This window comes from Melanerpes formicivorus, unplaced genomic scaffold, assembly GCF_026170545.1.
Source record: "Melanerpes formicivorus ecotype bairdi unplaced genomic scaffold, bMelFor1.0.p_v2 SCAF_16, whole genome shotgun sequence".
Taxonomy (NCBI): domain Eukaryota; kingdom Metazoa; phylum Chordata; class Aves; order Piciformes; family Picidae; genus Melanerpes; species Melanerpes formicivorus.
Window position 1 is genome coordinate 6,716,024 of NW_027142368.1, and position 17,474 is coordinate 6,733,497.

At 37.9% G+C, this 17,474-nt stretch overlaps 1 protein-coding gene across 4 annotated transcripts in view; it reads left to right on the forward strand.

Moving 5' to 3' along the window:
- The window catches only part of SYT9 (synaptotagmin 9), a 64,396-nt gene that overhangs the window by 19,447 nt on the left and 27,475 nt on the right, over window positions 1-17,474 (forward strand). For all 4 annotated transcript variants that reach the window (XM_068147895.1, XM_068147896.1, XM_068147897.1 and 1 more), the window contains exons 2-3: window positions 11,176-11,527; window positions 14,343-14,889. In XM_068147895.1, the coding sequence (XP_068003996.1) occupies window positions 11,176-11,527; window positions 14,343-14,889 (899 nt within the window). The remainder of the gene's footprint in view (window positions 1-11,175; window positions 11,528-14,342; window positions 14,890-17,474) is intronic.

Genomic DNA, 17,474 nt, shown 5'->3' on the forward strand with positions numbered 1-17,474 from the left:
AAAACATCACAATTTCCTCAGATAGCTGTTAGGGTTTCTAAACACATGTGTTTCATTCTTTGTGTTCTGTTAACATTTTTCATGTCCCTGATTTACTCCCAATGGTTTTAACTCTGTATGTCCAGACACTTGGAGAGGACATATGCAAAAAATTAATGCTTGCTTGCACCTCTCAGGGATAAACCTTAATTGTTTTTTAAAAATAATTTATTCATCCTATCAACAGTGGCAACATTACTCATTAGTTAAATAAAGACAGAATGCTGTTGTTTGTGTCTCAGACAGATAACAGGAGTCACTAAACTGATAGCTTAGTAATATGGAATCTGAAAGAAAGAGATCTTGCAAGTTTCTCTTAAAACATCTTTTTCTTACAAGTCTGCATCTGTATTTCTTTTCCCCTTCATATGACAGTTGAAATTACTGGAGGAAAATACTTATTTAGCCCTTGTCGTCATCCAAGAGGGCAGGGGGCATACTGTTAGTTGGTGAACAGTAATGATGAATCCATCATTCATCAGAGAGGTATTCTGAAGATGTTGACAAGAAAGGTGTCAGATGATTCCTTATCTTAATCACTCCTAGGCGTACACTAAGCCTGTATTTGGCTGCTAGTAAAAAGCAGGGTATCATAGGTGCACACATGATTAGTTAGTTAGTTAGTTAGTTTACTTCCAAGGTCACTGTGTCATCAGCTGATGACTTTTTTATAGAATAGAATCATTTAGGTTGGAAAAGGCATTTAAGATCGAGTCCAACCAATGACCTAACATTGCCAACTCCAGCATTAAAGGAAGTCCCTAAGCACTGCATCTACACATCCAAGTACCTCCCGGGATGGTGACTCAGTACCTGAAAGCTTACATTTGGCAGTGCTTTCTCACACAACTCTGTCAAGATGGAATGAAGTCCCTTCGGTAAACTGTAACTCCACCCTTACAGATCAAGAGTTGTTTTCCCCCTCGGTATCTGTTTTGCTTATCAGAATTTAGTGGGTGTGGAGCCATCTGCCTGAGTGTGCAGTGTTTGAAAACTGGAGTGTATGAACCGCTCCTGTTCATTATCATTGAGGTAAGTAGATCAGAATCTTCAGTACACTTCTAACATGTAAACTGTTAGTTTTCTAATTGCTGAACATTTTTAGATGCACTGAATTAAGACACACACAGTGTTTGATACTGGCAAATAGAGTTAAACAGGGCAGTCATTTCTATAAATGACTTCTGGTATGAAATGTAAAAGCTTCTGAGTCTTCCACTGACTTTAGAGACTCTGGTGATCACAAGTGGATGTTTCCATATTTGTGCAAAAAGGATTACAGTGTTTCTTAAACGTCTAGAATAAAAACACATCCTGCTTTTCTTGCATGTAAAATGCACCACGAGGCCCCTAGCAGCTTTTGAAACCTCCAGACAGCTGCAAAGCTAATGTATTCAGTTAAGTTACTATCAGCCTTAAAACCCTGAAATGTTGAAGTGTTACTGTCTTGACCTTTATGTCAAGATGAACAAAACTACGAATTGACTTCTATCTTAGCAGGACTTTCTGAAGGATTGTGTTTGTTAGAAAACATCTCTAGGTTTAGGTTTACAAGGGTAAGGGAGAAAATAAGCTGTTTTCCATAAAAGCCGAAACATCCTGGTAGTTGCCAGAATTTCAAGCCTTTGTGAAATAGTTACAGATAATGTTCTTTGGCATTTATGTTTTGTTACAATCTGATTGTTTCTGTAATATGCAGCTATGGGTACTCCTGACAGGGATTGGCTAATCTGAAATTAACAGCACAGAAGAGTTGTATCAAGTTTTCATATTTGTCCCTTGTTGCCCACCTGTCTCCCAAAGATCTGTTGTCCTTATGAATTCAAGAGGTTCTCAGAAACTCCACACCTTTCACAACAACTGATTTGTCGAGTGTGCACCATTGCCCAGGTGGTAGGGCCACATTTCTCCAGGCCTAATTCTGCCCAATTTTACTCAAGGAATTTCAGGACACACTCTTGTTTTCTGTGCAGTAACAAATATTGATCGGGGCAGGTCCATTAATGTGGAAGGGGTGGGAATCTGTCACAACTGCAATGTTTGATATTTGCTTTGTGGGTCATAAATACAGTTTGTCAACTACTTTCTCCATAAAACTAGTTAAAAACAGGAAGAAAAAAATCCTTAAGCTGCCAGGTTCCAATTTTACATTCATAACTAAGTACAACATGAAATTGTATAGTTAAGAAAACTTCAAAGACCTGTTTCTACAAGTTCTCTTTACAGATTCCTTTTAATATAAGGAATGTCTTGCATGTCTTACACCCAGGAAAGCAGGAACCCAGATATGTTCAATTCTTACTTAAAACATGCATTATTTAGTATATGCTTTGCAGAAATAAGCAACTTCAAGTGCTTCTTTGTATTTGGATATGCCAAAATTAGGAAGGCTTCTAAGAGCATCTCAGCTTTTAAATAATAATTTCTAGGAAAGAAAAACCAGGAAAATAGTATGAATGATAATTTTTTATCAAATGAGTTCCTCAGTTGTCTTCCTTAGCTGCCACATTTTTAAGCTGTTTCACTTGATTTCTCTTGATTTTCTGCTCTTAGTTTCCCTGTTCTCATATCTGTTCTAGTTTTCTCTTAGTATTTTAGACAGACAGGATTTCCAGAATTACCCATTTGTAAGTCTGTAGATGACTTGGACTCATTCATTTGCTCTCTAGAGGTGAAGAGAAGCATGAATGGGAAAAAAGATACATTCTGTATTTTTTTTCCAACTGTAAATTTGTAGTAAACTTGATCCGATTGCAAATCACTAATTCATCATCTTTCCTGGTAGTAAATATTCCTGGCAGTAAAACTTCCATCACACCATAATACATACGGATCAGACAAAAAAGCTTCATTTTATAAATTGGGAACCCTAAGTTCACAAAGAACCACACATAAATAATACATTCACTTAAAAAAAAACAAACAACAAAGTCCATGGAGCATTACAGTGCATCTGGCTCCTCAGCTGAGAAAAAGAAATTATTTCAAAGCTGTCTTTCAGTTCCTTTTATGCCAACAGCTCCCTCCTAAAATTAAAATCAGGCAATGTAATCAATTTAAGAAGCTTGTGGTTTGTGATAGTTTGCTTTCCAGGAAGAATAAATGTATTACAAGGCCAGGACAATCAAATACTATAAAGAAATTCTAACTGGGGTAGTTAGAAAAGGAGGGGATAAGAATGCAGTAATTCAGAAAAATAAAATGAAATAAAATAAAATAAAAGGACCAGCCAAACTGCAAAACACATATAAACTTCTCATTAGGTTCATGAAGGTCAAGGTAAGTAATAAAAATCCTCTTTATCCATATTATTCTACGCAAGCAACTTTGTTGAAGTCCCTTGTGAGGTCTCAACACCTCCAGCATCCTTTTTATGATCTGCCAGTATACAGAAACCAAATGAGTTTTGGCTCTCCCTTAAATGTGAAGCAAGGACTGTAAATACTGAACCACTGTGATGTGCCAAAGTCCTGTAATACAGGCTTAGAGTAGTTGATTCTGAAAAGGAAGCTAATGAAATAATTGACCTCATTTCCATTCTGAGCAATTTGACTTTAACAAGGAGCTTGCATTTTTATTCTACATAAATTGTCCAGAAGAGTAATACTGCCTTACTATGCCCTACATATTTATTTCCTTTAAAAAATAATTTTTTAAAGAAAGGAATCTAAAGTTCAAAAATACTACTCTTTTTTTTTAGGTTATTCAAAATTAGAAAAGTTTCCACTTGGCTTAAGTAAATTAAAGGGAAAGATAGCCAACAGGTGGTTGAAGTTCAGTGCTTCCAAGAGAAAAGAAAAAGGACATTTAAAAGAAAAAGACGTTTTGTAGATTTGAGAACTATATGAACAATGAAACTCCTATTAATCACAATTGCTAGTTCTGTGAAAATAGTTTTTCATCATGTTACATCATGTGCATCTTGCAGATGTAAGTGTATTTATATTTGCTTGGAGATGTCTTTAGATATGAATGTGAAGCTTAAATCTTGCTAAAGCTCAGATAGCCCTTTAAACACTTTAGTGTTTGTCTATATCTCCCATGCTCCTTTTGTTTTCTCACTGAAAGAGAGTTAATGAAACATTTGGGCAAGTCCTGTATTTTCCCCCCATGTGCCCTAGAGGGGATCAAAATGAAAAGGAATTTATTAAAAATTTGCAGAAAATATTGCTACTTCATGATTACTTTTTAATAACATACCTCATAGTATTTTTTTGAGCACTTTGGTATAACATTACTGTACAGTTTTATACAAGTGGGAACTGAAATGCTCCTCTGTCATGTAGTGTTGCCAAATGCTTCTTTACGGTGTATTGCAACCTACTGGGCTTTCAAGGATTGTAATGGAAGGTAAAGCATATTGGCATGTCTCAAATAAGCTGTCTGCTCTTCTTCCATAACCTGAGGACTTCCTGCTACTGGCTATATATTGCAGAAATAAAAGGCAATTTCTCTTCATTATTATTCATAGGGTCATAACATTCAAGATTAATGTGTGCTCTGATGGCTTATTCATGAAAACATTCACAAATCTTGAATGTTTCATACTTTTTAACACACACCATTTGCCCAAAAATTCTACTAGAAAGCCTGATTGTGCTTTATTCATTCTTCATCATTCATTTCTCTATTAAAACCTTTCATTCTGCCAATGAGGAAACTTGCACAGTATTTGCCAAAAGTGACAAATCACTTTCTGTGACTAGATGAGAAGATAATTTCTCAATAACCCTGTGAACTACTATTTTCCATCCCCTAAAAAACCAGGATATATACTTGCAATTTATTAATTAGTAACTCAGTTCAATTTGAATGATCATACCAGAAAAGAAAAACAAACTATCACCCTGTACCATATTATTTGTTCCAAGCAAAGAATTAATCAGATTTGATTTAATATATCCAAAGAAGTAGCAGAGAAAGTGAGTGGGTGAAAATGTGCATTGCAACTCTTGACTGCAGTCACAGAAAATGCAACTTTAAAAACAAGCACAGCTATCCACTTTCTGCACTGTGTAGCCCTGATGGTCATAGGAGTTTGCAGTACAAAGGTATGCCCCTAAAATTTCTCTTCCACTGAGTGTATCACCAGCTTCCCCTTTTAGCTAACAAGCTGCAAGCATGTCTCAAATGCCAAATGGCTTTTAGAAGGTTTCATCTTCACTTGCTCCAGCTACATTTCCTGCCCTGCAAAGGGAGCACTCTAACTGGTTCTGCCTAACAGGATGAAATGGAGCCATTAAGCTATCTCTATGTCATGTTACTTACAGACAATGTTACTTGACTGTCTACCATGGTATCTTCAAAATTGATGTCCATTCTTCCATTACATTATTATTTATGCAGTTTTCCAGATTATACTATATAGTATTTTTCACTGGGTATTAGAAGACCAAATGTGTACAATAATTTGGCATGTTTTATCAGGTGTGTGAAGTATGTATTCAAAGAGAATATGGTAACAACTAAAACCAACCAAGTCTGAGGCATAAGAACCTGGATAAATCTTACTAGAGCTGCATATATGCATTCATGACAAACCTTATTTTCTGGTGTGCTTTGTATCCATGTTCCTCGTGAATTGGAAGCTTTAGTTTTCACTAGAGGAACAACATCAGTCTTTGTCAGTAGATGCTACTGCAAGATGTCAGAAAGAAAAATGCAAGCCCTTGAACATATGACTCCTCTCAACTGTGTCTTTAAGAATCACTGCTCATTCAGCCAGCTGTCTCATTAGTAAAGACATTTTTGTCACTTAGAAACTCTAATAAAACACTACACGTCAGCCGAGTTGTCAAAGACATTTGCGTTAATGCAGACTAAATATATTAAAAGGAAGTAAGATGTGCAAACAAGAAGAAATTGTTAGAATAAGTTTAACTTACTGGATTACAGACATTAAGCCTTAGAGTCACAGAGACTAATCAGTTTTCTTCAGCACGCAATACTTTGGAGTGTTGTGCTCATAAAACTTTGACTGGCATCAATAAACTCTCTAAATAGGAAGTTGCCTTTCTTGAATAGCAAGCAAAACATTCTGCTTACATATTTCTTCTTAATAAGCAAAACTAAAATCTTTCTGCTGCTACAAAATAAAAAAAAGTGTTTTGCTATGTTATGAATCTGTTTTTCCCATTTGGGAATGTACACAAACAATTTGCTTTAATTATTTTCTTTTTCTTCTTGAAGATCTAATTTTGTGGTCTTACCAATAAAATATTATGTCAGTTTTGTGTCAGCTTTGAAACACATCATAGCAATTCCTGCTGGAAAAATATTTTGAGCAACAAATCTATTGTTTATTAATTTTTTGTTTGGAGTGTTTTGTATGGACATCTAGTAATTCTAACTGCATTTTGAAATGGTGCTGTAACACTTCTGTACATTTAAATTAACTGATAATTACCTTGATGAAGTTCCAGGATTATATTTTATTGCTCTAGTTCATTTAAGAAACTTAATTTTAAGCAATACTTGAAGAAAACATTACAGAAATTTAGAACCCAAATAAATCAAATTAAGAGAAAGAACACACTACTAAACTGGAATTTCACAGGGTCACAGGATATTAGGAGTTGGAAGGGACCTCCAGAGATCAAGTCCAACCCCCCCTGCCAGCACAGGACCACAGAAGCAAGCAAAGGTCGCACAGGAATGCATCCAGATGGGTCTTGAAAGTCTCCAGCGGAGACTCTCTGGGGAGCCTGTTCCAGTGCACTGTGACCCTCGCAGTGAAGAAGTTGAGGTGGAACCTCCTATGCTATAGTTTATATCCATTGCCCCTTGTCCTATTACAGGGTGCAAGTGAGAAGAGTCTGTCCCCTCCCCCTTGACACCCAGCCTTCAACTATTTATAAACATTTATTAAATCCACTCTTGGTCTCCTCTTTTCCTGACTAAAAAGCAAAGACCCAGGTCTCTCAGCCTCTCCTCCTAGGGCACGTGCTGAACCTTTAATCATCCTAGTAGCCCTCCATTGGACTCTCAAGTAGATCCCTGTCCTTCTTGAACTGTGGAGCTCAAAACTAGATGCAATATTCCACATGAGGTCTCTCCAGGGCAGAGTAGAGAGGGAGGAGAACCTCCCTCAATCTGCTGGACACACTCCTCTTAATGTACCCCACTATAACACTGTTTACCAATAAAACTACATGCAAGTCACTCAGAGGATGAGAACAGTGTCTTAACCAACACAAGAGATTTATATATCCTAAGGCCTACCTATCAGATGTAAAACACATAAACTGAAGGGAAAAAAAAAAGGTCACTAAAAGCTAGTAAGAGTCTCAAGTACAGCCCAGGTATAAATACATTTTAAAACCATGGAAAGTGTTCCTACAATGTGAGACACTGACACTGATCTCATTTAGGCCTGTTTTATTGGTTCAAATTCATCAATCTCAGGGTAAAACAGATTAGATTTGGAGTCCATGTATAACAAAATCAGTATAATGTAAAATTCAGTCCCTTGATTTTCAGCTGCCTTCCTTTAAAGAATTTACCAGAAAGTTTTTAAACACAGTATTAAGTATAATTAACTGTGTTCAGGAATATTTTATAGAAGATTATATTAGATGAGAATTACTCTTGTCTCAGGAGTCTTTGCCAAGAAACACCTTTCATCCTGAACAAGTGCCAGCTATGTTAATTAAGAAAAACTTGCAAAGCACAAATGAAACTACACTGAAAATTAGCAGGTTGAAACTGCTTCAATACATACTTCACACACTGCATCCTGACAACAAACCTCCTCTGGAAAAATTAGGCTCTTAGTCTTCTAGGATTAAAAAATAAAAGTTGCTATTACAGTGCAATTACCAAGCTGATTTCTGGCTAACCTTAGATGTATTTGCCTGAAAGAGAAAGGATTTTTCCAAAGCACAGGTAGGATGTAAGCAATAGCCACTGAAGTTTCCATTGGTTGTCAAGAATTTAGATGTCTAACCACCTCATATTCCTCAAAATCTCTCCTTAAGCAACAAAACCTTAATGAAAGGGACAACATTTTTTCCCCTCAGGAAATGACAGCTAGAAGTTACCATTGTAAATTTGGATAAAACCACATTCACAAAGATTGATTGATCTGTCTCAGTATATCCAAACATTTAGTAACATGATTATTCAGAACAAGCTAATTTTATCATTTTATTTCAACGTCTTTTGAAATTTGGTGGGTTTAAAATCAGAAGGGGGGAAAAAAAAAACTTATATTGGACTTAAAAGATCTATATTGCTAAGATTTATTTCACTTCTTGCTAGCCAAACTTCCCCTACTAGATAAATGGTTTCTATTACAATAATGCAGGAATATTTGAATACTTATTTTAATAAAAAAGAGAAGGTTAAATAAGCAGAGAGAGAAAGATGCTTTTATTTAAGAAGAACTTGTTAAAAGACCTTTTCCTGTTAGGATTTCTAAAATACTGATAAAACTCTGTTAGCTTCAGTTTAAACCCAATTACAGCCATTTTGTTAGGAAAAGAGTTCATTTGGAGCTCAGGTCATGCTGCAGCCATGATCGAGAAGCTATAATTAGGAAATTTTGACTGAGATTCATGTCAGCACCTCAAGACATCTGGCTGGCATTGTGGTGGCACCAGGAAAGAGATCAATGAAAGTACGTGTGGTACAAGGGCAGGCCTTCCTTGTGCTCATGACATTCTGTATCACAAGAGCATCAAGAGCTCGGTTTAGCACAGAGTAGATACAGAGAGTAAATTAGTTAGCCACTAATGGAACTGGCCAGATGCTGAAAGTGAGCACAGATGATGATCAAAAAGACAGCAGAATGTGCACACTGAATTAATGTGTTCCAACGCTACTGAAAAACCTGTCTCTTCTGAAGTTGTCATCACCTTTCCTCAGTGCTCCTAAAGCCCATGTCTGCCTGTAAACTGCTCAGCCTTGGCTACAGTTCTTGCCTTCACTTCAGTTGGCAGTTGTAGTTCAGACTTAGGCTAGATAGTGCTCTGGAAAACACATTTATTCATGTGGAAAAAGCAATAAATTGAGAAACAGCGGGATTTTTCAGGAATACTTTTAGTGCTGCAGATCTCTGATTTCTGTAAGGACAAGCAAATAAAGCTATCCTCTCATTACAAAGCACAGGAAATCATTGGCATCACATGCGCACTGCTGCCACATGGGATTGCAGGTAAACAGGCTTGGAAAAACAGACATCTGGAAATATGGATTAAAATTTATACAGAAAACAGAGTATGTAACAGAACAAATGGCTAATGGAAAAGCAGCTCCAGGATGCAGCCAAAAATCTTCACTTGGGACTGCATTCACCTAAGCTGTTGACAGTGAAAATGTCTAGTCAGGTGTGTGCAGTGAAAGAAAATGACTGCCCAGAAAAAGGGAACAGCTTGAGCGCTTCCCTTCAGCCGCACTCTTTCCCAGAAAGATTGCCCCTTTTGCACCCAAGGAGGGGGAATAAAAAAATCACACAAAAAATGTTTGTAAGGAGTCAGAAAGAAGTAAAACCAAGATGATGAAAAAGAATCCCTTCTTTCTCTGTCACTTGGCAAGTTACCTGGACTGTTTTATTATCCAGCTTCCCTGAAGGTGAGCTGTGAGATATGGGTTCTTCTGTGTTGTGTTGTTAAAAGCAGAGGTTTGTTATTAAAGCCTTTCAAGCCTTCTCAATGAAAAGTAGTTTGCATTGCTCTCATGTATTTTTTCTCATGCCAGTTGTCTACATGACTGTGTCCTCTGTTAAAGTCATCCTTAAGTTAAGGGACCATTGGTCTACCTTTCCAATTGTTCCTCACCTTTACACATCCTTGACATTGGGTAGTCTCCAGTTACCACCTTGTAATCTTCTGGCTGGTTCTGAAAACTCCTAGTTTCTCATTTCTTTCAATGCTGGATCATTTACTTGAATCAGTGCTTTGAAAAGTGACCTTTTTGCAGACCTCTGATGTATTTCTTCTTACTCCTCCAGGGAATCCAAGACAAATTGCTTTATTCTGAAGGTCTTCTTTCACTACTGCAGCACAGTTTCTCTGCTTTTTTAATCAAAGAGAGGTTGCACTCTGACTCCACTGCCAGACTTGTTTACCAGCAATTTTTCCAGATCTATCAAGAACCACCATTCTACTTTCTCCCAAATAGCCTTTTATGCATGGGAGGGATTTATTTAATTAACTTCAGCTCTGAAACTCTTTGCTGTATTTTCAAGCAGCTGCTGTGCTGTCCCAACTGTTAATGAGCTTTGTCTTTATGACCGGGAGAAGGACAGAAAGGGCCATGCAGCTAGAATTGTTTAAAATTGGTTTCTAGCATGCAAAATAAAGGGGACAGCTTCTGTGTGCAGAGTGTCAGTCTCCCCTCTGCAGAAATTTAATCTGTCTGGCTAGTGAGACTCAGACTCACAGCAGGGGCAGAAGGTACTGACTTTTCCACTTTTTTTGAAAAATACTCTTTTTCTTTCTTTTTTTTTTCCCCAACTTGACTGAGGCTGTTTCATCTTAATTGTCATTCTTAAATAATTGTCCTAGTAGGAGCAGTACATTTCAGCCTCCTGCCATCCTTTGAAAATTTAGCCTAGCTGTTAGTTAGAGAGATGCAGCCTGACATTCTGAACCTACACACAGTGTGAAAAATTGCTTTGATCAGGTTGTGTTTATAATGTGAGGCAGTAAAATAGAATTGTTACTAATTGTGTTAAAGGCATGATTTGTTGTGTAATCCACAGAGAAACTCATTCCAAAAGCACTGAAACCATAAAAAACAGCTGTTCCACTGAGTCATTTTCCCAATGTGCAACTTAAAACAAAGCAAAGCAGAGAAAAGGCTTCTCCCAGTTGTACCCTATTTGTGTTGATGTGGCTGGGGAGTAGGGTAATGTTAGGAATGTGGGAAAAGCAACAGACATCTCCACATTCCTTCTCATAACAGAAGTTTGGAAACAAAAAAAGAACCTTTGTAGATCAAACAAACAAACAAGAAACAGAAAAAGAAGGATTAAACACTTCATATGTTTCTATTATATGACTATTGCAGGGACCAGAATTTAATTTTTGTAGAGCTGCAATACAGAGGTGTTCATTTCTCACGTTGTATGCCTTGGAGATGCAGAACTCCAAGGAGAACAAAGATGTGACATGCATGTGTTTTTCTCATTTGCAGATATCTCAATAAGCTTGCTCTCCTTAGTTGTCACAGCCTGTGGCCTTGCTCTGTTTGGTGTCTCTCTGTTCGTATCCTGGAAGCTTTGTTGGATCCCTTGGCGAGAGCGTGGTTTGCCATTTGGGAGCAAGGACAACAAACGAGAATCCCTGAACTACACAGATACAGAGACCAATGACCATGACTACAGTGAGGATTATCTAGGTCAACCTACAGTCTATCCAGAGTCCTCCATGAAGATCAGCCACACCTCTCCTGATATTCCATTAGATGCTCAGGCAGGAATGAAGGAGAACTGTGTACACAGTGTACGAATGCAGCGTCAGATCACTGAACCAACTTCTTCTGCTCGGTCAGTAACTCCAATTTCTCTCTGATATTAATAAATGCAGATACAGTCAAAGGAGCACAGCTTGCTTACCCAGTACACTGATCAACTAAAAATGCATGATCTACATGCCATGTTCTTAAAAAAAAGCACACAAAAGAAACCCCACACCGCAACAATAAAATACACAGAAGTTATTCTTTGAGGTGCACAAACTTACTGGGTTAAAAGGATAGGAGCACAACGCTCCTTCCTTCTTCTATAAACAGCTGTCTCATTTGCACTTCCCCCTCAGAAGCCAGACAACACAGCACTGTGTCCCTTAAAGCACCAGAACAGCCTACATATAACTTGTAGAGCATGTTCATTTGCAGTTAGCATTGATGCCATACACTCAGTAATATTTCCTCAAAGATTTCTAAAACAGCCAAAGAAGAAAAGTAGGGCAAGGTAATGAACCATCTGCAAGAATTAAAAATAAGAGTAAAAATTCTACATTTTAGCTACCTCATGACTGGGAGTGAAGTGAGGTCTTCATTGGAACTGGAGAACCAGTACAGGAGGGCAAGAGTGTGTGCAGGGGAAAATGGTAAAAGGATTATATTTCACACAATAAGAAAAAAGATCAGCATGTGAAGAGCCAGTACATTTCTGAGTCAAAGCAGATGCACTTCAGCTGGAGAAGGTACAGCAGTAGCCCAGTTCCTTTTTGCTTTCTGGCCATCTGGGAGAGGAAGTTTAGCCAAGACTCTTGCCTGAAGGCACACCTGAACATGGGTAAAAGGACAGAAGCTAGGAGCAAGTTCAGTAATTGCTAGTTGTCCAAAACATCTCAGAAAGAATTTGAGAAGTCCCCAAACATTGTTAAGTCTGTGCAGCTCCAGGTGACCTTCCTCCCTAGATTAGCATAACAATAGCTTGGATTTATATTGTTGCTATGGGGAGGTCGAAGCCGCAATTATGGATACCAGAGCATACCCAGTTGAATTCCAACTAAGGACTAATAGACCAGAAGTACAATACAGGGCTGGTGCCTCTTTGTAAGCATGTCATGGAATTCATTAACAACAGAAGATTCATATCCAACACCTAACACCAAGAGCTCTCATGTGTCTTTGACATTGTGAGAGTTTTGCATCAGATACAGGCTTTCTCTGCTGCGGCAAGGTAGCACTTCTGGTGCTTAGTCAAATGGCAGATGCTCAGTATCACTAAGCCATAGTTGTGTTACAATAGCACCAATCCCCATCTATAAAAGAACTTCCCGCAGCATCACAAGTGCATGGACAATCTCTTCACCCCAGTGAATCAGCTGTTCCCTGTCTGGCTTTCTCCAGCAGGTATTGCTGCACTGTCTCTCTGTCCACAGGGGCATGACTTGTCCACGTCTCACTCATACCACATACCATTTGCTGATACAGGCTTTGCTCTTTATTCTTCACTGGCATTGCCCCCTACTTTTGCCTGTGTCTTCTCCAAAAAAGACTCTTTGACTTACTTGTACTGTGTCCTCCATTTGTTCACCTGTGCAGCTGTCTGGCATAACTGGGCAGCCAGCTGTGGCTCCATGTGGTCAGAGAGGCCAGGCACCTGCCATTGCTACAATCCTTGCCAAGCTGTCTCTCCTGTGCCCTCCTCCTTCCTCCTCCCAGGATATTCTGTACCTCCCACTGTGATGAGGAGCTTAAAGGCTGAACAATAAATACCTTTTTTGTGACATGATAATATTTTATCATATAAATGACTAATGTGTAGCTATAAAATTATACAGTAAGAGGAAGAAAAGTATATAAGAGACTGTTCCTGTTTTAAGCATGCACAAACACATATATACACGGAATGAATGAATGATGCTAGCAGAGGAACTATTGCTGATTACATTCAACATAAATAGCTTTGGACTAATCCTGTGCTAGTGTTTTCCATGTGCTCTTTGTTCAGCCACAGCTCATAATTCCAATACACTGAATGATTGCTGCATATGAATAGGAGAAAAAAGTGGAATCACACGTAAGATTAGTTTTTACCTAATCCAACTTTAACATCCCACTACCTCAATGGGGTTTGCAAATTTGATTTCTTTACTATCTCATGAAGTGAAAAATTCAATCACAATAACTGAGTGACTCCAGGTAAGCTAAAAGCAACTTTCTCTCCATGGAGTAATGAAACTAAAGAAGCTTTTCAGCCACAGTAGCACAGAACGTATTACATCAGGTATGATGGAACAGAACAAAACAATAGTTGGGGTGGTCAACAAACCATTTCAGGCCAGAACAGCTCACTGTAAATGAAGCTGTAGAGATCAAGAAGCAATTAAAACGCAGAGATGTCAGGAAGCTGTCCTTCATTCAGCTTCATTTCAGAACCAGAAATCAGCAAGCTCAGCTGGCGTAGTAAGACAGATCCTGCTGCCAGGGCTTAACATAATGTAACTCATTTCAGAGGCATTAATTCAAAGAATTCATCTGAAAATGGTAACTGATAAGAACAGCTACAGTTCTTATCATACCATATATCATATCCTATTTGCCAATAAGGCAGATCTTTTGGATTTTTAATGGACATGAATTTTTATTTGTCACTTTCTTCAGACAGATTTGAAGAGTGCATAGCACTAGCCTGAGACATAGAAACAGAAAATTATGTGCTATTAGCAGTCTAATCCTGAGGGTAAGCTCTCACAACTGTTGGGTATCATGCTTTATCACTTTATGTGAGTGAAAATCTAACTTCATTGTAAAACACATGTCAAATGAGAATAGGATCTTTAATGTGTGTACACGGCTTCTTATCAAGTTCAACATGATCTCATTCAATTCTTCCATTTGTACTTAAGGCATAATTCAATCCGAAGACAGCTCAACCTCTCCAACCCCGAGTTCAACATCCAGCAGGTTCAGAAACAGGAGCAACTGACGGGGATTGGCCGCATTAAGCCAGAGCTCTATAAACAAAGATCAGTGGACGCAGATGATGGCCGGAGGAGTAACGGCAAGGCGTGTGGAAAGCTGAACTTTATTCTGAAATATGATTGTGATTTAGAGCAGCTGATAGTGAAGATACATAAGGCCATCAACCTGCCAGCAAAGGACTTTTCTGGAACTTCAGATCCATATGTGAAGATATATCTACTTCCTGATAGGAAAACAAAACACCAGACTAAAGTGCACAGAAAGACCCTAAATCCAGTATTTGATGAAGTTTTTTTATTTACTGTGCCATACAATGATCTGAACGCAAGGAAACTCCATTTCTCTGTGTATGACTTTGACAGATTCTCCAGGCATGATTTGATTGGCCAAGTGATAGTGGATAATTTTTTAGATTTGGCAGATTTTCCCAGGGAATGTAACATTTGGAAGGATATTGAATATGTCACCAATGTAAGTATTTTAATTATTCTTTATGGTTTTTAAACTATTATTGTTAAACTGATTACAAGTGAAACTGATAAATTTATGAAGGAAAGTACTCTATTCTCTCTCTTTCCCAAGCTTTCACCTTAATCCAAGAGAACTGACAGAACATTTTCAGTCCTCATTTCTCATCCCTTGGATATATTAAAGAATGTCTATGTAGGAGATAGTGGGCTTAGTCATTGCATGGCTGATAGGATAGAAATGATCAAGAATGTTTTTCTCTTAATCATACTTAATATACAATTTATTTAAGGAAATACTACTTATTTTGCCTGTCTTTCTGTGTTTCATATGATTTGCCACATACATTACAATGTACTGATCAGCCAGAACTACAGATTCAAGATTTCTTACGTAGGGATATTCAGTCCTTCAAAAGACTATGTTCTCATAAAATGAGATAACACCACATCTACAATCCAGGCAGAGTTCAGACAAGGTTGTTCCATGAAATCAATGAAACACACTGAATTGTTTTAGCATCACCTTGCTACAAAGCAAGATGGGAAACTTAGCGTCTAGATTTCTGTTATCCCAAAGTTTCACATACCAAATTCTGTGCAGGAATCCAATTTGTGATTAGGTACAAAACCAGATAAATTACTTTTGGAAAAGAAAGCTTTCTTTTCAAAGCATGAGCCAACCTCCTTGCAATGCTATTAGAAATTAATTACGAACATCCAGTGGAGGACAGACCTTCAATGAGAATGATACATTGCAGAGATCCACAGAGGTGAAGATACTAGTGCCAAGAGTCAGTAAATACTTCACTTGCGATGACAAACTGTCCTCAAATGGCATGTACCTTTTAGATTCAAAGCAGCCAAACATCAATATCAAAGTGTAAATTTGTTCAGGAAGGGTTTAAGTATATGCTTAGCTGAGTGTAAGAAGCCATAAGAAGTAAAGGTTCTTCTGAGACAAATACTTCCCTGAATTCAGACCCTCACCATATAACTCTGTGATCTGGTAGCATGCCCATATTACAGACCAAATTGATTAAATCCATTTATTTATTTGGAATTTGGTTTTGAACATTGACATTGCCCTTGTTTGAAAGCAATCTCTCAGTGTTCTTAGTGTTATATATTTGTGTGTGGAACGTGATGTGTACCTGCTGCACAATCCTCTCCCACACTACAATGAAATGGCAGCAGCAGCAGCACAAGCAGTTTGCTCACTCAAGGTACCAGCAGGGGCATGGATACTCAGCATTAGAGTAGGAGGAACTTGGTTTTTCTATCAAAAATTGCTGCTCTTCAACCACAAGGGAAGAGTAAGAATCTGACAGAGATGGCAGTCAATCCAAGTGACAGCTTGCCTTCATACAACATTAATTGTCCCAAGGTCAACTTTTCAGTTTTAAAATCGACTGGAAGTTGCATGCACATGCATAGTGGAGTTACTTTGCTATCTATTACACCTTTGTGCTTTAACTTAGGCAAATGACTGACCCTGGTATTTTTAGTCACTTCCCCTTCCAAATTTCAGAAGCAATGCAGCATATAGTTTGTATTTGGATTTTCTGTAATCACTGAAGTTAAATTCAGGACCTAAACACAAGTCATATATTAATTTCTACTAATATTAATTCCTGTGTGAAGTGTAATCCTCTTAATCCAAACGGAACACACGACCTGCCATTCCAGACTTGTCACTGGGTTTTCAGCTAACACTGACTCATAGTATATCAGAGACAGCATCCAGTTTTGGCTAATGTGACTTCTAAGATGAAAGTATCAGATAAATGAAAGTGTGGAGTAATTACTCAGCTTACTAATTGACATTTCCAAAATTTCAAAGGTTAGGACTTAATCCATAAAATTACAAGAAATCTCTCCAAGCATTATTTAAAAAAACAAGTTTCAGCACATTTTCATGTCTATGTAGCATAGATACCTCACAGGCTGACAGTAGAAGCTGAATCCTACAGGCTACTTGCTGAAGGTGCCAAAGTGACTACTCTTGTGTCTGCCCTCCACACCAGGCCAGCAGGCAGCATTAGTGAAGCTCTGAAATAAACTTCAGCATTTTGAGAACCACTGGGTAGTTTATGGTTGCCAAAAGACACTGTATCCATTGTAGCAAGTTTTCAAGCCTTTTATCATTGAATGTCTTCTTATTTCAAATAATAATAATTACAAAACAGATAAATGCTGACCAGACTTACTGAAGGAAATTCGCTCAATATAGATCAACACAGAAGCACAGGAGGGATAAATCAAGGAAATGGACTAGAAAAAGGGAAGGTCTACACAACTCCACATGACAAGTTTGTCATACTTCTGAAGAGTACATTCATTTTAATTCCTTGTGCAGCTTATTACACTGCATAACCAGCAATCCCAAAGGCCCTTATTTGACATTCTCCATTTTATTATTTTCTAATCCAATTTGACACAGTAATATAAAAGAATGTATCAAATCCTTCTCTGCCCAGCAAAATGGCCTACTTCTTGAGCACTGCAGATTATGTCTGAAATGTCAGCTTTCCTGCAAACAATGCCACTAAATTGACCTATTATGCCATGTGCTTTCTTCTGTTTTCT